We start from the raw sequence: 21298 nt of genomic DNA on the forward strand, positions 1-21298 counted from the left end.
TTAACTGATCTGTTCTTATGAACCGTGATATAAATGATATCAAACCTTCATGTAACTGTTCATTTTTTATCTGTTTCAGAGAACTTTAATAATGTAATCAGATCACAGTACTGGTTGTATTTCTGTGGACCGGTTCAGGGAGTTTAATTTACATATACTTCTGTCTCTACTGGAACTGTGTTTGGTGAGCGTCTGGTATGGCGAAGCCTCAGCTTTATTCACTAGTGTACCTTAGCGTGTACTGGATATGTGTACTGAATGTGTAGAGGAATGATGAATGGCTACTGTACTTAAACATATTCATCACTGTTACAAAAAGTCTATATAAAACTTAGCTCTTAGTCTACCTTTTTATTGCAGATATTTTATTGAAATTAAATGTTTTGGTGAAATGAACTGATAAATAGAAGCTGGCGAATAAGAAGCCAACTTCAGCCTCGTTATTTGAGATGCATTTGGAATATGTTAGCAGTAATAAATATGCAAATTACTTCTAGTTAACTCAGTTTGCATAGACTTTATTCTACATCCTAGTGCTAAGCAGCTTCAATACCTATGATTTTTAAAAATGCATAGTACTGTAAAATATTTCCCTACAGTAAAACCGCTATAAACGGAATTAAATTACACACATTTTAATTGTAAAAAAACATTCTTTTCACAGTCCTTCCAAGCTTTGATTATTCTAGTATAATCGCTAACTTGCAATTATCCTAAACAAGATTAAATATTCAAGATGAAAACATCCGAATTTTAAAAGGACATTTGCCTTACATATAAAAGAAATACAAAAATGCGGATTACCAAAGTCTAAGCATACTATACAAAGGCAGAAGGATAACAAAACGAAGAATGCGCTATCATTCAAGAAGTTTCATTGTTGCCAGTAAACTCTCATCTTTTTGACAGAATTTCTCTGCGCTCTACTGTCCACTGTATAACCTCCTCCGCCGCTCTCAAGTCATGTGAAGTTGTTTATGTGCTGACATCATGGTGTTAACTGACCCGTATTTGGTTACTGTAGGCTCTGGAGTTCAGATTCAGGGAGATTTTTTTTTTTTATTTTAGACGAGCTGCAGTTGCAACTGCGCTGGTGTAAACATGTCGGGCGGCTGGACAGCGAACGATCACAAGAGTTACACGAACCCTCCGAGTTCGGGGGTAAAGCGACCTCGAAGCGACGTGGGGAACAGGGTAACAGTCGTATTGGGGGCTCAGTGGGGAGACGAAGGCAAAGGAAAAGTGGTCGATTTGCTAGCGACAGAGTCTGACATCATTTGCAGATGCCAGGTAAAGACAGAATTAATCGTGAAAGTTGTTTAAATTAAGGTATTTGGCTTATAGTGTGTTTATTTATCGTCATAAATTTGTATCATAGTTGACAAGGAGCAGGAGAAACATTTATCTTGCGTGTTTTAACGAAGTTTATTTTTTACCTTAGTTTCATTCAGAAGGCTCGATTATTTGTTGGTCTATGTCCCTGTTCCATTACAAAGATAGTATAAACGAAAGGGATTTAGGTTTGAAGGACATAATGGAGTCAAAAGTGTTCCGTGTCAGTGGCGGCGTCACTCATATTTACATCATTATTGCACTTTAAATAAATTGCGTTATTGCCGATATCATCCCTGACGATTTTTTAAATAATCAGAAACCTTACTATCGTGACATTTAAAAACTTAACAGTTCACTTATACGATATTAATCGAAATATAACACATGCTCGTTTTACAACTAAACAAGAGCACACATAGACCGTTGTATGTAATTTAGATTTGCAGACTGTGAAACAGACGCACTGTGCTGTTAATCAAGTTTCGTGGTATGCTACTTCAAAGTTTCCTGACGGTTATTAATACAGACAAATGATCATCCGATGTAACCGGAGTAATATTATTCTCGGCACAAGATTGGAAGCTCTGTTAAATGAATGTAAGGATAGCTAGGAGGCTCCATTACAGTCTAGGCTGCTGGTGTGTGCTGAACATCGTGTCTTAAGCTTGGACGCTAAAGGTCTTGGGGCCATCAGTGGCAGCTCCTACCCTCACTGAGAAATGTCAGGGCAAATTGAGAGGATGCCAAGTCGGCAGCATAGGATGCATGGTAGTATTATGTATATAATAATAACTCAGTTGTGGGTGTGTGTTTGGAGATTAGTATAATGCAGAACCTGGTTTTATTTTGTCATTAACCAAATTGTTCTCTGGACGTTTTTCAAGCTGCTGTAGGTGGGCTGTTCTCTCTCAATATCTTACCACAGCAGAATGCCTTTAATTAAAGAACTTCATACACAACAGGTGTTTGAACATAACTGTGATGAAGGTCACCTACTTACAACATCCAGCCCATGCAGGGACCCATTTATAGACCTCAGAAGGGGGCTGGTGAAAGTTAACATGGTTACCTAGTCCCAGTGTTTCTGCGTGTAGCTGCTGGCCTGGAGGCATGACCATTACAGTATGTTAAGAAGCAATGAAAGAGTTTTTTTTTAATAATAATAAGGTAAAATTGCACACTATGATGATTTTATTAAATAAATTATAGGGTTAAATTGGACTGAATGAAGCTAACCCTATTTTGGCTTTCTTCGTTATTTGGGGAGTTATGGATTTCATGCACTCATCATGGCATGACATGTGCACACACACATGCAGACACGCATACAGGGCGAATGGAGAGTCTCCGGTTCACCTAGCCAGCATGTCTTTGGAGGGCGAAGGACATTTTCACCAGAGGACCTGATGAAAACCCCTCCAGGTTATCATTCAACTGAATTCGCCATGGATTGATGAAAGCAATTGGTTTAAATTATCCAGCTCCTGCTGCTCAGCCTTCCCCCAGCATCATTCAATTATTCAAGTTTTCTTTCACTTTTTTATCAATAATGATCATAGTGAGCCAACGTTTGGTTGAACTTTTATACTTACAGAAGAACTGCGTCACTCCACTCTTTATGAGCTGCAGCTGATCACACATCACACATCAGCTTACACAGTCTCTCCACCTTTTTACAGTAGGATAATCTCCATGGTATTTATACTGGTGTGCTAGCACCTGGGCTTTAGCTGCTGACATTGCCAGTGATTAAACTTTCCTTTCAAATTAAAAAGGATTATTTGATTCATTTGATCTCTGACATTGACTGCAGAAGTGTTAGTATGTTTTCATTGCACTATGCTGATATATTACTAACAGACTTCTGGCTTCTGGGTTCTCAAAGTCTTTTTAATTTTTTTGTGTCGTTTTAATAAAATTTAACATGCTACAATGGCAGCACAAAATCAGTACAATCTCGTCCACCAACTGAAGTTGCCATCTATCCAAACGTTTTGTGACTTGCAGTGAATTCTTTGGTATATACAATGTCCAGTTTTTTCTAAGATATTCTTTATCCATGATATTCTTCATCTCACTTGCAACATTTTGATTTACGGTGGAAAGAATGGAGATTAGGATGAGGAGAGGAAAGCATTTTTGCAAAGTGTGAGACAAGATGAATCAGGCACATGTGCACTAATGGCTCTTCAGTGGGCTTGGCAAGGAAATGTCAGTGTAGCACAAATGTATGATTTAGAAGGTAGACTTAGAGTCTGTTTGCTAAGTGTGGTGGACAGGCCACCAATATCTTGCTCTAAAGATGAGGAGGATGTCTAAAGAGACACAATCCCTATGGTAAATGCAGAGCTTTTGGCTGGGAGGGCAATTGATATTTCAAGAAGAAAAGTACTAGAGAGCTATCAAGTGGTTTATCTAAAAAAGAAAGCCCAGAGGTCTATAGTTCTGGTCTGGGAAATGTTATTAGTCACATCTGACTGAGATTCTGTGATTAAGGTAGTGAAAATGAAATGTATGATTCTCTCATTTTTAAAAAAGGTTTTGTTCCAGCTTCTTAGTATATACCTTAGCATGTGAAGAAACCACTACTCAGCTGCCTAGTTAATTATTATCTGTTTTATCTTGTTCAAGATATGAGAGCATTTCACAGTTCTGTTCTGTGAAAACAGATATGCAGGTAGATGATGAAACAAGGAATAGCATCTGAGATGTCTTGGATTTGTGAAACGTGTTACATAAGGGGGACTCGACTGGAATTCAGTTGCCATGGCAATCTCAATGCCATTTGACAGCCCTGAGGGGATAAACTGAGGTCACGTTCTTAAAGAAATATGAAATGTGAGAAGGGCAGACAGAACGCTCCCAGACTCTGGCAGCAGGCTAAAGCCAAAGCAGTGATGTTGTCCTGCCACAGCCTCTTGAGCTAAAATAGATCCTTCTGTAGAGGAAACTAGGGCACACTTGACTCCTAGGCAAACCTCTGGTATGCAGGGTGAACAGGCAGTACAGGGATTCAGAAATAGATATCAACTTGTTTACTCTGGAAAATAAAACCAGAAACCTACAGAGAAACAAGTTACATGCAAAAAATGAAGTATTATAAGACCACGTTTGTTGAAAAAAGACTTTGTGGGTATTTGATGGTTATAAGTTGAAAGATACAGTGCCTTGCAAAAATATTCAGCCCCTTCCTGTGGTGTCCCATTTTGTGAAGTTACACCATGATTCATACACCTTTTATAAACTTAATATTTTGTTCAAGACCTCAACTGAAGAATTCTAATGATAAGATAGGTTACAGTAAATGGCAGCAAAAACTAAAGAATGAACCCTGAAATATGTTGATCCCATAAGTATTTAGACCCCGGAACACAATATTTGGTGGACGTTGGCAGCAATTACAGCCACAAGTCTTATTGTGTGAGTCTCTACCAACTCTTGCTTAGTCCAGTTTTTGCCCATTCCTATTGGCTGATTTGCTTAGGCTCTCCCAAGCTACTTGGGAAACATTTCTTGACTGTGAAAAGCACTTTTCAAGTCTTTTCACAGATTTGCAATTAGCTTCAATTCAGGACTCTGAGTGGACAACTCAAGGACATTCACTTTTTTATTCTTGAGCTTCTTCAGTGTAGCTCTGGCCTTCTACTTTGGATCACTGTAATACTAAAGGTGAATTTTGTCCCAGTTTTAGGTCTCAAGTAAGGTTTCCTCTAAGATTGGCCAATACTTTGCTCAATCTATGTTCCCATCACTCTTGACAACCTTCCCTGCTGATGAGAACTATAACATAATGCTTCCAGTGCCATGCTTGACAGTAGGGATGGTGTTGACTGAGTGATGCACTGTGTTGGGTTTGTGTCAGAGGAAGGCTTTGCACTTACACCAGGTTGTTTTAGTATTGTCTTGTCTAAACATAAAGTCCCTTTGCCATGGTTGGAGTATCACCTTGGTGATTCTGCCATATAGACCAGCTTTGTAGAATGACTGGGATGTAGTTGGTTGATGCATATTTTCTCTCATCTCAGTCATTGAACTCAGTAACACTTTCAAAATCACCGTTGGCTTCACAGTTGCATCCCTGACCAGTTTCCTCCTTGTTTGGCTGCTGGTTTGGAAGGGCAGCCTGATCTAGGCAGTGTCAAGGTGCCTTTCACTTCTTAATGATTGACCATACTATGCTTAAATTAATATTAAGGGTCTTTGAAATGTTTTTGTACACTTCTCCTGATCTAAGCTTTTCAATGGCTATATCATGCATTGAAAGCCTTAGTCGTAATGGTTTTGTCTTTGCTTGAACCTCAAATGTTTTTATTTTGAAATCATGACAGCCACTTTTATTGCACACAGAGACCAATCAAATAATTGTGTGTAAGGGAATTTTGTGCACCTACATTCATTTAGGTATTGCCATAGAAAAAGATTTCAACACTAACTCAATCATGCAATCACAACTTTCCCATTTTTCTTTGATATTAATTATTTACTTCTTTCTTTCTGTTTTTTTCTTTGTATTTGTGGAGTACATTGTGTATTTAACAAATATTAACTGCTACTTTTGAGTGTCATGACAACAATGGACTTTAATGCAACCGAATGTGAAACATTGTACAAGAGTCTGAAAACTGTAAGCTGTTATCTACCTGCTTTTGACATTCAAGATTCAAAGCAAATAAACAACAAGCTAACAATGGAACAAGGGATGCAGACTTGCTGTCTAACCCATGTAGGAAATGTCAATTTGTTAAGGCTGACTAGGTAACAGACTAAATCTGTTAGACTAGACAGTCAGCATCATATAGAGTGTCTGTGACAGACAGTTCTAACTGCTTCAGGACAGACAGTTGTCATTTTGAAATGTCCAGTACTAGCTGTTTATCAACTGCTGTTAAATGGAGTTTAAGTATGAGAGTGATGGAAACAGCCAAATTCAATGAACCTCTGCTATCAGTAATTTGTTATCACTCATGATGTCATTTCCTCACCTAAAACATTATAAATACTATAAGTAATCCCCTTCTCTCCCTCTCATACTTATTTTTGCATCTCACCACAAAACCACCTCCACCTTTGCCGCTACCACTTGGTCACCCCTCACTCTACGGGGGGGGGGTCGTGGCCTCGTTGTCCTATAGCTTGTGGAGGTTAACCCTCAGCCAATTGGGTTAAATCAAATTTTGTTGTGAATTAAACACTAAGTATACCTTTCACTATGCTTAATTCCTGGATGTTGTTGTGCCTAGTGAATACCCAATTAAAATATAATATTTATATTTGGTCATACTAGAAAAGTTTGCTTTGGCCCAAGATAATACTCTTAACAAAGGCCCCTTACAGAGTTCATCAGTTTGACACTGAGTGCAGCACCAGCAGTGGTGAAAGTCTTATTCAGGGTGTATGTACTGTACCATCATCTGATCCATTGTGAGGAGATCTGGCTTGCAGAGAAGTGTTCTCCCAGACATCTCTGAAGGCAAAATAACAAGTCTGGGAGTTCAGCAAGCCTACATAAAGGGACAAAAAAGACAAAAAGTGTGTCAGAGGAGCATCGTATCTAGGCTGCAGCTACAAGCAAATGTTAATGAAATGCCACTGTCAACGTTTGCAGTTGAGTAGCAGCTTTAAGAGCCATGAAGAAACAACAGCAATAACCATCCACAGTGTAATACTATCTGCTGTCTTGAGGTTTTAAAGGTCCAGTATAGGGGATGTTAGGAAGGAAACAACACATTAAGCCTAAGTTAAACTCAATGCATTATTAAGGTAAGTGTTTGTTTCTTGCAGGGAGGCTAGTAGAGTGATCAGTGGGTCAAATATTTCACTCGGCAGAAAAGAGGCTTTTTACCACAGTATGCAGATTATTATTTCACACTCCAGTATTCTGAGTCAAACTACAACTGTCAGTCCCACTGCTGGGAGTAAATAGGAGGATGTTGTTTAACCTTTTTTGGGATATGTTACATATTAAGTATGTAACTCACTTAAGTTTGAAATTTTTGCTGACTACAGGGAGGAAACAATGCAGGACACACTGTGGTTGTGGATGGAAAAGAATACGATTTTCATCTCCTTCCAAGTGGGATTATCAACACCAAAGCCATATCCTTCATCGGTGGGTTTCATTCCTAATGGTAACTGCCTGAAGATGGATACTTTGGTTCTGAGTCATTTACTTGCTCACTTTCTTAATTTAGTATCTAATTGTTCTCTGCAGGAAATGGGGTTGTGATACATTTACCTGGCCTTTTTGAAGAGGGTGATAAAAATGAGAAGAAAGGTACTGTAGGGGTACTTTTATTTCTGATGTTTTTGTTGGAAATATGGAAATAAAGTAGAGGGGAATCTAAACTACCTTTGTTCCACAAGCGCTCTGAATTTACATAATCTTATACCCTGCAACATGTATTGACTACATGTTAATCATTACATTGTACATTGACTTTATTGTATCATTTGAAATCAATAGCTGTAAAACAATGACAGAACTTGTTTTCCTTTGTTCTTGCAATTTGCACATCACTTAGGCAATAACTGGAAGACAGCCATAGGCCTTTGTCAGTGTTCTTCTATTTTGTCTCTTGTTTGAAATATTCATACCTTCCTTGTTGGCTAACTACCTGTCTTTGTCACGTCCCTTTTCTACTCCACAGGGCTCAGGGACTGGGAAAAGAGATTGATCATTTCTGACCGAGCCCATATTGGTATGTAATGATCCTAGACTTAAACATGGGTAAACTCCATTTTTATACAGAGGGAAAAGGAAGAGGAGGCTATACACACAGCATTAAATCAGGGGCTGGTGGGGCCCAAGTTAAATGGTCTCTCTTTATTCTACACAATGTATTACTGGGCAATGATAAATAAGCAGCGTGAACAAAGCTAACCAAATGCACTTTTGAAAATAGTATATTCTGTATATATAAATGGGTATGTTGTAAGTTTAATGTGGATATATGCTCAGTTTGACCAAAGTGCTGAAATTGTTTGTAATTGTACTTTTCTTTTCCCCTTGTTGACAGTGTTTGATTTTCACCAGGCGGTAGATGGACTTCAGGAAGTCCAGCGACAGGAGCAAGAAGGGAAAAAGTAATAATTTTCCAACAGCCGCATCACCACTTTTTAATAAGACTTGGCTGACTAGTTTTCTTTAGGAGTTGAAATGTGTGATTTACACATCCACCAAACGCGTGGTTCGTTTTCATTCCATGTCATTGAAGAGATGTTTGAATATGCTGCACATATTTAATTAAAAAAGCAACTGTCAGTGTTGGGCTTCAATGTAAGAAATGAGAGGAAGCCATTCAGTCCAAGTTGCTCATTTGCTTGCTGATTGACATATTAATCCAAGAATTCCACCCAGATATCCCTGAAGGTATCTGCGTCAATAGGTTACATCCCACAACTCCTTATTTAAATAACTCCTTCATGATTTTAGTGCTAAATGCAACTCATGGTAACACTAGTCTCTTTTTGGGTCATTGTTTACCTGTGGCTCCTGATTTTGTCAAAATACTTTCAGGATTTGAAAAACAGTACTTGTATCATGTTCACCCAGATTCAAGACTAAAAGTTTCTTGGAAAGTTTCTTTTCCATTAACCTGTTAGGAATTGTGCTCATTCAAACTTCTCTGAGAGCAATACTGTCTGTTTTTTTGTAACATTTTTTCCATTTCAATTTGTTTTTCTTTTTCTTAGATAGAATTTCACAAAGAGAAAAAAAAAGTCTAACTCTGTCCAAGCCTTTGGCAAGTTATTTTGACATTTGCTTTCGCTGGATAATTTAAACTGCTGCTGTCCTTTGCTTCAACAGCATTGGAACTACAAAGAAAGGAATTGGACCTACGTATTCCAGCAAAGCAGCACGGACAGGCCTGCGGGTTTGTGACTTGTTAGCCGACTTCAAGGAGTTCTCTGCTAGGTAAAAACCTATTTACTCAGGCTGTCTGTTGATACATTTTTAAATGAGAACAAAACACTGTTATAGTTATTTGTATTTATTTGTGCCACCCTAAGATAATATAATTAGTTTTTTTGTTATCTTTTCAGATTTAGAAATCTAGTCCAACAATACCAGTCCATGTTTCCTACTTTGGAAGTAGACATTGATGGTCAGTTGAAAAAGCTAAAGGTATGAAACCTTTAAAAAATGTTTTCAGACAAGCGCTGTCTCTCTTGTTATCGTTTTTACACCAGGCAGGCAAATGTTTTTCTTTAGCCCCCTTTATAAAAAGGTAGAGGAAGAACAAGACACTTCAGACAAAGTATTGAAAATGTTAATCTAGATTTCTACAAATTACAAAAGTATCTATTCCTACATTGTTTTGCAAAACAAATAATTAAGGGCAATGTTTTGAATAAAACAAAACAATGTTTGAATAATCTTTATTATATAGTCTTGTATATGTAATCTTGTAAGAGCTTGTACTCAGGTCTGTATTAAGTCTGGAACAGTTTTCTAGAAACAGATAAAAACTGAAACATAAACCATCATATTTTCTGTTTCTGAGAGCAAAACACAACTTCTGAATTAAATATTCCTATAATGCTGCTTTGCAAGTAGATATTCAATTAGAATTACTTTTATTCGCCAAGTTGATTTAATTTACAAGGAATTTATTCTGGACCTGCAAAAACATTCTACATCTACCATCTTCCACAAACAAAACTAATAGACATCATTAAGGCAGAAATAACTATAACAAGGAATTCTAGTTAAGCAAAAAGGCAGTCCTAGAAAAGAAGCTGTTCAAATACCAGGTGGTGCTGATTTTTATAGACTGGTAGCATCTTCCTGAGGGAAGTTTATAAAACAGGTGGTAACCTGGGTGGGAGGAGTCATCAGCAAACTTTCCTGCCCACTTCTTTGCTCTGGAATTGTACAGATGGAGGGTAGATGACAGCCAATTATTTTTCTGTGCGGAGTAAACAACACACTACAGTTTCCCTTTGGAATGGGCAGACATGTTGCCAAACTAAACAGTTATGGGGCAGTCAGAATGCTCTAAATAATGGCTCTGTAAAACTGTCTCAGACTTGGTTGGGAGATACTTTTGCAGAAGAACTCCACTCCATAGTGAAGGATACAAATGTAGAGAAATCATGCCAGATGCCACTATTTCATGGCATTGAAGATATTGGATTTAAAAATGTACTAAACATTTGAGTGTGTTTTTGTCATTCTTGCATGAAATAATATAAGAGCCCATTGAGCAGGTCAGCTTCTGTTGTTCATACTCACTTAAATGTGGACAAAAGGATTTTTTTTATCGACCAGGAATATGCAGAGAGGATAAGACCCATGGTGAGAGATGGTGTCTATTTCATGTACGAAGCCATTCATGGGCCCTCAAAGAAAATCCTAGTCGAAGGTGCCAATGCTGCCCTGCTGGACATCGATTTTGGTAAGAAAATACTCCCTACGCAGTGACGTAATCAACAGAGTGAAGACGTGTAATGAAGATGAGAGCTCTGCTGAATGCAGGTTTTAAGACCCTGTGGGTTGCATGATGTTATTGTACTCCAAGAGTTTACAGCGCCGGATTGCCCTCCCAGTTTCCTTGGCTGCAGTCTGCTTTACTGGCAGCAGAGGGCAGAAATGTTGCATAAAGATGCCAAGAATGATCAGGACTTGAACCCATTGAGCAATGGAAAAATCACATTCCTCTTACTGAAACCAGTATGGTTTCTGAGCTTGTCTTTTTTTTCTTCCAGAATATACACCACTGTTTTCTCAAATTTTTTTTTATATATTTCATTCCTCAGAAGGAAAATCAAATGTAGTAGAAATTTTTCTTTTAATGATAAAGGATACACTTTGATGGAAATGTGCATTTCTTTGATTTATCTAAAAGGATAAAGTTTTCTTTTTCAGTTCTTATGTAGTGTGTGTATATATATATAGCAAACAAATATTATTTAATGAAGCACTACATTTCATACAGTGCACATCATTCTTAAAATGATATATATGTTTATAATAATAATAATAATAATTGCTTACACTTATATAGAGCTTTTCTGGACACTCCACTCAAAGTGCTTTACAGGTAATGGGGACTCCCCTCCACCACCACCAATGTGCAGCATCCACCTGGATGATGCGACGGCAGCCATAGTGCGCCAGAATGCTCACCACACATCAGCTATCAGTGGGGAGGAGAGCAGAGGTTTTATCTGAACCAAGTACATTACAGACTGAAAGGAATTTGTGACTTGTTTAGCAGGGTGTTTTTCGGCTCCCTTGTCTCTACTCTCCAGGCACGTACCCCTTTGTGACTTCCTCCAACTGCACTGTGGGTGGGGTGTGCACAGGCCTGGGCATCCCGCCTCAGAACATTGGGGAGGTCTATGGAGTAGTGAAGGCCTACACTACCAGAGTGGGCATTGGGGCCTTCCCTACGGAACAAACCAATGTAAGTGCTTATAATGAAGTTCCCCACAGAGAGTATTTACTATAACCATGATAGAAAGGATTTCAAATCTGTATGGAACATCTAAGGGAGTTTTAGAGATGAATCCTGACTCTTTATCCTATTTAAACTTATTTCACTGACACTTTGTTCTAAAGCCATATATATTTGTACTTATTTATATATTTTACTTGAATAATTCTCACATAATAAGTTTGTTTGATATGGAAACTGCAGTCAGCACACATTGTTTGTTCAAAAAGCCAGGTAGGAATGGAAACCCAAAGAACAATGAAGGAGTGGGCAGGATCAACATGCTATTGAAAAGGCTGTTGTGTTTGGATGTGAATGGGAGGCTAAGAAAATGGATTAAGGATAATAGCAGGTTCTTATGAACCATACATTTTCAAATGAAATAGTTTTAAATACTGGTGTTCCCCAGGGCTGTGTTTTGACACCTTTACTATTTCCCATCTATACAAATGACATGAAAGTGCAGGGAAGTTTAAAGTGATAGAAGATATGACCCAGGGATTGTTTACTGGGGATGATAGAGAAGGACTGGAGAATTACTTTGAACAGATAAGTGAATTGAAAAGGTGGTGTCAGGCATACATGCTTCATATTAACATTATAAAACCAAAGAAGTGGCTACTTCTGACAGTAATAAGTTAGATTTTCAACCTCTCTCACTTTTTTCAGTGTTTCAAATACATAGGAACAGTAGTAGATCAACATTTAAACTTTGCAGAGAATACCAATTTACCAAGGCTAAGCACCGTATATTTTTTATCATGAACTTGAAAGGGTTTGAAATGACAATAAAACATTTTAGAGAGGATTTATAGGATGTTGGTAGAAAGCATCCTTATTGTTGGTATCACGATGTGGTAAGGTAGCCTGAAAGTTAAGAGTAAGGGGAAATTGGCCAGAATTATCAATATTGCTAGTAAAACCATTGGCTGACCTCAGAAGCATTGTAAAGAGCTTTATCATATTGCAGCTCAGAGGAAAGCTCAGATTATTGTTAATAACCTCTAATAAAAATAAGACTTATTAAGCTTGTAAATGGCAAATTGGTCTGTGCTTCAGGAGATTGGGGAGCTGCTGCAGTCCAGAGGCCATGAAGTGGGAGTGACCACAGGCAGGAAAAGACGCTGTGGCTGGCTAGACCTCATCATCCTCCGATATGCCAACATGATCAATGGGTTCACTGCGTGCGTTGCAGTTCTCATCTCTCTCCTGTCAGGGCCTCTGCCTGTGGTTACCTCAGTGTTGTCACAAAATCTGAAAACCTGCTTGATTTTCCTCTACAGTGTTGATAGTGCTTCATATTTAAATGGGTTAAAACTAAAAACTTATTTTTTAGTAGAAATCAAAGTTTGCATGGTTGTGCAATACTTACAGACGTAGCCCTTTTTGTAGTACCGTAATTTCTTGTTTTTATGGATAAAAAGTAAGGTGGGCCATCTGACTGGGTCACTGTGTTCGCTATAAGCCTATGGTAAATGCAAGAATAAGGGGATTAGAGCCAGTGTTCAGAGTATAACCAGTAAATGAAATCACATTCCAGTTTTTATTACTACCTATTTACAGCTAATAAAACTTTTTAAACAAATATTGTTTCAAAAAGTTTAGATAAAGAAATATTGGGAAATCCATTTAAAAAAACATTCCCATCTCCCCATGAGGCTCTAATAGAGCTGCATTTCTTTTCCTTTGTTATTGTCTTTTTGTTATTAACCCGACTTGGGTTATTTTGTAAATAATGTCCTCATGTTTTCCAATCATCTCTACAGTTTAGCATTAACAAAGCTGGATATCCTGGATGTTCTGGATGAGATCAAAGTGGGCATTGCATACAAGCTCAATGGGAAAAGAATTCCCTATTTCCCAGGTACAGCCTGATTGATCTATTGTTGATTTTAGCTTCTTATATGAATGATTTTGTAGTGCCCTACTTCCAGAACAGTACATGTATTATTTTTCTTAATTGTGTTTTTTTTGTGTGCATGCATGTTTGAGTCTACTTAATAGTGGTAAGCACTACTGCCTTACAGCACCAGGGCACCAGGTTTAATTTCTGGAGAAATATCTGCATCGTTTTTGTGTTTTCCCCATTTGAATGGGTTTCCTCTGGGTGCTGTGATTTCATCTCACAGTCCAAAGACATGCTGGTGGGTTAATTGGCTTCTGTATAAATTGACCTTGGTGTGAGTTTGTGTATGTCTGTGATTGTACTGTGATGGACTAGAGTCCAGTTCAGGGTTTATCTTGCCTTGCATTTGTTGCTTGCTGGGATAGGCTCCGGCACTGAATGGATGGATACATATTTAATCGTCCTACAGAAACATCTTTTGAAAGTAATTCTTTAAGCTCTCTGCCAGGAAGTGAGTTTTGGAAATATAATTAGTGAGAGATATTCCATTTAGCACTGAAGGAATATCCTCTTAAAAATTACTCTCAGTTAGATGACCAGTTGATTTGGGGGCATTTCTCCAGCACTCCTACCTAACAGTAATAGAAGTCTCAAAATCAATCACGCCCTATCTCTATGTCAAGACCTAACTAAGCCTGATCCATGAAGACTATGGAGGGTTTCTTGAGCATATTTGCTCTGTGAGAAGAAGCATTCTTCGTTAGACTGCTGTAATTCCCAATTCCTTATTACACTTCTGCTTCTTCAGGTTACCCAAAGCCATATATTGTGCTAGAATAGTTCAGACACTACACAGTAATATAAACCTGTGACAACACTAGGAATATACTTAGTGTACAAGAGGATATGCAACAATTAAGAAATCAACAGTACAATGACACGTATACAAAAGACTCCTGTCACCGCTGTCTGATTTGTTAAATAACGTCAAAAGGGAATGTTGAGAATGTGGAGAATGACCTGGAAGGATACAGTGAGGTTATCCTCTTCTTTTTCTCAGCCAACATGGAGATCCTTCACAAAGTTGAGGTGGATTATGAAACCCTACCAGGCTGGAAGACTGACACCACTGCAGCGAGAAAATGGGACGACCTGCCGCCCAAGGCCCAGAACTACATCAGATTTGTGGAGAACCACATAGGTGTCCCCAGTAAGTCACAGACAGGGGGACTCCAGAAAAAAAGAGCTACGAAGTCTCTAAAAGCAGAAGTGCACAAAGCACACTATATTAATTTAGCTACAAATTAAGACATAGTAGTCTTCACCTTTTTACAAAATAATTAGTTTATGTTGAAGTTTAAGATGGATTGGAATAATATTGAGAAATCACCAGTAAGGCAGTAAGAACCAGTGAATCGCTTCTATTAAGATTGTAAAGTGTTATTGGTCTAATTTTATTAATCATGGGATTCTGGGGTTAACATTCCTCTGCCTAATAAACAGTGGTATGGGTTCTGTAATGATCAAGCAGTCAGGACCTCCATTTAATATCTCATTAAAAGGATGGCACCTCTTAAAGAGCAGATCTTTGAGATATGGGTCCACAATGAAGACTGCCACCTACTGGTCCACCTACGCTGTTTGGCAAATCATTAGCTGGATTCAGTAATTAAGATCAAAGCTGCAGGAAAACCAGAAGAACTCTGAAGTCCCCCATGACTGGATTTGTGCAACCCTGTAAACAAATGTTACAGTTTGTTGAAGAAGATACAGTATTTTAGACAGCCTAAGGAAAAGGAAAAGGAAAAGGAGCGGTTTTACTATCAGAAAGTAGTCTATAACATTGGGAAGCCCTTTTGGTTGATGCCCTTTTGTCCTTTTCAGACTGATTTATTTACATGCTACCTTTTTCTCTGTTTCAGTAAAATGGGTTGGTGTTGGGAAGTCAAGAGAGTCCATGATCCAGATGTTCTAACTGAAGAACTGCCTCCCTTTGGTCAAAACAAATATGCTCATGGTGGCTTTGCTCCTGTTCACTTCTTTTCACACATGGTAGATGGCATTTTGTGGCATTTTAACTGAATGTTATGCAATACTAAGTGAGACAACAGAGTCTAATCTCAGAGTTCCCAGTAATTGTACAGGACTTAGAGACAGGGTACTTTTTAAATGAACAAGTAATAGGTTTATTCCATGCTGAAAAAAAGAAGAGAGAAAACACAACGTTTCGGCCGTGGAGCCTTCTTCAGGTGTGAGGAAGACAGTATTAATCCCAACAAACTTTGTGTTGAGAGCATGAAGCTGTCTTTTACAAAGAGAACTGTTGCACTGCTTTCCAAAATTATTATTAGGCACTTGATTTTTAACTCTGGATTTAACAAAGCTTTTTGAATGGGGCCTACTCACTCCATCACTCCTGAAATATTTTCTTTAGAAAACTGTTAGCTGTAGTAAGGCATTATAACTGTAATGAAATACTGATTAATTGAATATTTGTGAATAGTGAATAATTGAATAAAGGGAGCTTAAAATTATCAATAAGATCAGTAAAATCAACATAAAAATCATGAGATGCAAGCAAATTTATAAAAGGAACAATTTACACCCCTTGTTTTGTCAGGGAATACTGAGTGTCATATAGGGGTGTGTTCTTTGTTTTTTCAGAATGATATGGTAACAAAGTGATTAACTTAAACTACTCTCTTTTATCAAATCAAAGATCCAACTTAATTTATCTCCGGAACATATGCTAAACCAGTAGGAACATATTATCCTGTGCAAATGAATGTAGCACTAACAAAGTGAGAGATTTGCTTTAGCTTGGTGGATATCACAAATAGAATATCAGTATTTACACAAATATTTAAAACAGTCCCTTACTTAAGGTCTGAAGTCAGTCTCTTGACTGCAGAAATTACTTGGACGTTCTGTAGTCCCACTCTACAAAGAAGGAAACTCTCTTTGAGCTAATTGCTTCTTCTCTCACTTCTGTTCTTTCCTCTTCTGTCCTCTCACTTTCTGTGTGCATTTTCTTCCATCTTGGTGCATCCATTTCCCATGAAGACTGACTTAACTGCAAGTGGTTTAGTCCTAATTAGAAATGAGTACATTTGTTTGGCCCAAGTCTGTGCAAACACTCCCAAGACTGCCCATTGTTTTACCTTTAAGGAATGGATATGAAATTTAAAAACTGTGAAAGTAACATTGTCATATAACATCTTACAAAAAAGTGCTACCATAAAGTTAAATGTGCCCTGTCTCAAAGTCTCTGGTGACAATGGAGCTTCCTCAGAAAATCAAATATGTCTATTGTAAAATTCCTAAAACAATTTACAAATGTCCTTATCGTGAGGCTTTTATCTTCTATTACAGTTTCATTTTTGTCTATTCTTATACATATTTTAAAATGAATTTACTTTTGTTGCCACCACATTTCAATTGTAATTTATTTATTTGCTTGGTCCAGTAAGTGGTGGTCTCTTAAATGAGATTGACGTCAATTGAAGTCAATGTTTCTGACAGTATGAATAGAAGATTCAAAACACTCTTTTCATTGTGATGTGAAAAAACAACATCATTAAGAATTTTAGTGTATTACTAATTGCTTAATTGCTATTTATACTGTATGACTCATTTCATAATACAAGGAGATAAAAATTTCCCCTCTTCACAGGGAGAAAAGCAAGTCTATCCTAAGAGAAAAAGTCAGAATGTCAATACAAATACATCATTTTCCATCTGAAAGTCTCAGGTGGAAAGTCTCATACTGCCTTTGCAAAATTTGAATTCCTAATCAAAGGATTTCTAAATATTTAAAATATATCTTTTTTGAGAGCTACAGTTGAGCACTGAATGGAAACCCATATACTTCTGCTGTGGTCTTTTTTGCAGTGTTTCATTGAGTGAAATTCCATAAATTCAGCTTCAGGTCTCATTAACTGCAGGCAAAGGCCAGAGCAAGAGTGACATCATGCTGACATCCCTCTGATGACACTAATTGTAGTTCTTGGGATATTTTTCATAAACAAATTTACATATCCTAGGGCAGCTGTTTTAACTTAAAGAAAAAAAAAGTCCTAGGTATTATCTATAAGCCACTGTTTTTTAACAGATTGTGGACTTGAGAGATGTAAAAACAGCATGGCCGTTAAAGCTAAAGTTATTGCTTTAAAAGAAAAAAAGTGAAGATAAAGTCTCTGCAGAAACCATAGCAGAGTCAGCTAAATAAAACAAAACAGGGTCAACAGATCTTAAACATAAAACCACCATAGGATTGTACAGGATGGTAACAAGTGGATGGTTGAACAGCTTTTTGAAATATTTTAAAAGTCTTCAGTAACTTTACTTCCCTTTTTAGTGGTGCTGAATACTTTTATCGAGAAAATCTGGACTCAAGAAATGAGTTAGTAGTAGCCCCATCTTTCCAACCTTTAAGTACATTTGCTTTGACTTGAATAAACTCTGGCCAGTACACAATGAAACCGTCATGGATTTTACTTGCTCAACACCTTTGCCCTTTTCCTAGTATATAGAAACAATGGAGAAATAGTTATTTTAAAACTGTTATAATTGACATTATATTTTTTTGTGATTTTTTGTGAGGTGCTGTTTATTATAATTCTGTGGAAGGTTTCTAGTGCTAAGATACCTGTTTTTGTTCCACATTATTTGCTGGTTTGCCAAGTGGCTACACCAGGGAGCTTTCGGCAATCAGTCTGACTTCTGTGATGTGTGCAGCTGAACCTCATTTTAATTCAGGTTTAAAATGAACTCCTACATTGTTGGGGAGACAGAGCTGATATAGTATGCCAATAAGCCATTTTTTCCTAAACCCTATGAGTAAGAAAAGATGTATCTTTTTGGAACAATATAACATTATTATTGTTTTCAAGCCCTACTTGCTGCTGTAACTATGTTGGATCTGTCTTCTAGCAGTTGGTGTTAAAAATGATTTAATCACATTGCTGTATTAAAGAATGGAAATTTCCAATGCAAATAAAATAAAATACGCAATGCATATTTTTTTCCATGATGTATTTAAAGGGTAAGGGGACAAGGTGTTAACAATTTTTCTTGACTGTTTAACAATTCCATACAACATATATAATCTCAAGCACAATTATACTTATTGTTTAATTTCATTTTTACTGTATTTCTGTAGCATCTCCTCATATGTGACACTGCTTACATAAAAAAATATGACACTTTAATAAAATTAGATACCTCAATAAACACTGGTGAACTTAATAAACACTTCTCTGAAATATATGGTGCGATAGAGACAGAAGGTTAGAATATACATGAAAACTTAGATGTATGCGATTTCATTTGTTTTGTTCTAGGGCAGGCGTTGGCTACACTGGCCTCGTAAAGCCAGAGTCTCCCAGCTTTCATTCTATCTGAGCTCTGAATGACTTGCAGTAAATGAATAGAAAATGTGCTCAGCAGAAGTTAGTGTGCTAGCCTTTTGTCACCCATTTCCTTTTCAAATCGCTGCAGAAAACATTACAGGGTAGCACAGTAAGATGTATTATTGACTTTATTAAATCAGGGAAAGAAGGGCATTTGGCATTTACTGAACAATCCAACATTTCATATTTTGTACGAATCCTGTAAAAGAAACAGATATTTTCTTTCCTAGTGACAGCTCCTATTAGCTGGTGCAGATCAGCAATAAGTAAGCATCTGGGCTACAGCCCAGGCAAAGACATCCCTGAACTGACACAGCAGAAGTCAGAGAGTCTCCTCTTTCCATGTACCCTGGAAGGGAGAGAAATATGAAAAATGAGATCAAACTATGCAGCTTTCTGGCTTGTGTTTCCCCCTGTGTGATAGTGTCGTGGTCAAGAGAGGCTGCTGACAGCAAGAAGTGGCACCATCCTTGTTCATATTAAAGGGAAAGTATAATGCTTTCAGCCATGGGCAGTGATGAGTGTCTAAGGTGAACAGTAAGAACCTTACTTGGATGCACTTTAAATCAGTGCCACCCACTACTTGTGCTCATGGAAAGCCAATCCAAAGTTTTATACTAAACATATAATCTTCGATACCTAAAGACTTGGCAAGTTGGGCAATTTAAACAAATGCTTGAGTCACTTAAATCATTCAGGTTGTGTCTGGATGTTGGAGCTTATGTTCACACTACTCACTTAACAGTCAGTAGTAGAGTTTCATGACCCCACAAACAATCTGGTATATCTAGTACCTTTGTAAACGTAGTTTTTTTGTTTTGTGTCCTAAAACAAGAATCACTACCACTTCATGTCATAAAGCTTACATCGTGGCTGATGTTGAAAGCACAGTCATATTCGCTTTTCCAGCGGTAGACCTCAGGCTGTCCGTAGATATCTCTGGGTAATGGAGCACCTGCACCTCTCCTGAAGCTGGTTGTAGTTTTTTTCCCCACCGCTTTCTGCTTCTCTGCTGCAAGAAACGTAAGTATAATCTGGGGCCCAGGCTTTGAAAAGGACTTCAAAACAAGTGTGCAACACGTTCAGAAAAAAATAATCCATGTAACCAAAAACATCACACCCAGCATGGTTCATGTACAGTATATGTAAATAAACTTATTTAAACTACTTAAATAAACAGTAAGTATACTATACCATCACAATAATACAGTATACGGTATACAGTACATGGACCGTATATACGGCGAATCACACGTACGTGAAAAAAATGCATTTCTCACGGTCTGAGACATGGTTGCTTGAGGACCAGCCATATTAAACCTGAAACAAAGTAGAAAATATTCATTTCTCCTTTGGTCACATATTTTCTACCCAACCGATCAGCACGAAAAACATTACACAAAACATTAACTGCGGTTTCCAATGCATTTAGTGTTAAATGCATCGTGTAATTCAGTGATTCAGAATACTGTCGACAATTACAGTACATGAAAGAAACAGATGTACAGTACCGAAAACTATTTACTATTACCACACTGTTTGCAACAGGAAGCATTGTTTCTATTTTTTCTTATAAATTAACTTACACCCCTAAAGTAACTATTGTCATGAGGAAAACGTACGTATTCCTGTTTTTGAAATTACTATTACTTGTACTTTTTTAATCACCTAATTAAAATATCATGTAAAAGGCAGTTCATAAACTTACCCGGTGCTTTGTTTTGCTTCAATTACCTAGTTACGCATTTAAACGCATTCCAGGTCATGCTACTATGGAGATAGGACTTGAGAGTGTTGAAAGCTAAACCACATTAATTAAGCACATGCATTTTTGCTTTGATGACAGATTAATGAAACCATTTACAATAAATTATTTTAGCTGCTAATTACATAGGGAAAATATTATTGTTAAAATATGACGATCTATAAAATGTTTGCTATATAAATACGTAATGATCATGTCGTTTATGAAAATATAAAGTGAATCAAAATGGAAATTAAAGATTGACATCCAAGATTGTAATCTTTTAATTTAAGTAGTAACTTTACGTAGTTTTTGTTTACTTGCAGCACACTCATTTCAATATAAATTATATCTGACTGATTTTAAATTAATAATTCCACATACATTATAATTCAATAATTCAAATTCAGGAATTATCAATTTAAATCGCTGTCCATTTGTGTAATTATGCACTCAAAGCTGATATGATTTTTTTACGTTTTATTTTCTGTGCTACAAGAACAAAGTTTAATCCTATCTGAAT

The 21298-nt window shown here is 37.2% G+C and overlaps 1 protein-coding gene and 1 long non-coding RNA gene across 2 annotated transcripts; one reads left to right on the forward strand and one right to left on the reverse strand.

The window, feature by feature from the left end:
• Positions 1-984: 984 nt before the first annotated feature.
• Positions 985-18637, forward strand: adss1 (adenylosuccinate synthase 1). The gene is made up of 13 exons (XM_088925085.1): positions 985-1290; positions 7342-7444; positions 7547-7609; positions 7983-8033; positions 8352-8418; positions 9143-9250; positions 9379-9460; positions 10607-10733; positions 11590-11744; positions 12834-12958; positions 13541-13638; positions 14681-14830; positions 15543-18637. The coding sequence occupies exons 1-13, from the start codon at positions 1102-1104 to the stop codon at positions 15593-15595; spliced, it is 1371 nt and encodes a 456-aa protein (XP_088781211.1). The 5' UTR covers positions 985-1101; the 3' UTR covers positions 15596-18637.
• A 504-nt stretch (positions 18638-19141) lies between these two features.
• Positions 19142-20358, reverse strand: LOC148828325 (uncharacterized). Its single transcript, XR_016091697.1, has 3 exons — positions 20290-20358; positions 19898-20043; positions 19142-19380 (listed from the first exon to the last, which is right to left on the reverse strand). It is a non-coding gene; the product is annotated as an uncharacterized LOC148828325 (long non-coding RNA).
• Positions 20359-21298: the final 940 nt, after the last annotated feature.

This window comes from Atractosteus spatula, chromosome 9, assembly GCF_055471065.1.
Source record: "Atractosteus spatula isolate fAtrSpa1 chromosome 9, fAtrSpa1.hap1, whole genome shotgun sequence".
Classification (NCBI taxonomy): domain Eukaryota; kingdom Metazoa; phylum Chordata; class Actinopteri; order Semionotiformes; family Lepisosteidae; genus Atractosteus; species Atractosteus spatula.

Coding starts and splice junctions, on each gene's coding strand:
- adss1 (XM_088925085.1), top strand. CDS start 1,102: ATGTCGGGCGGCTGGACAGCGAACGATCACAAGAGTTACACGAACCCT. Junction 10,734..11,589: donor CCTGCTGGACATCGATTTTG/GTAAGAAAATAC, acceptor TCTACTCTCCAG/GCACGTACCCCTTTGTGACT. Junction 11,745..12,833: donor TCCCTACGGAACAAACCAAT/GTAAGTGCTTAT, acceptor TCTGTGCTTCAG/GAGATTGGGGAGCTGCTGCA.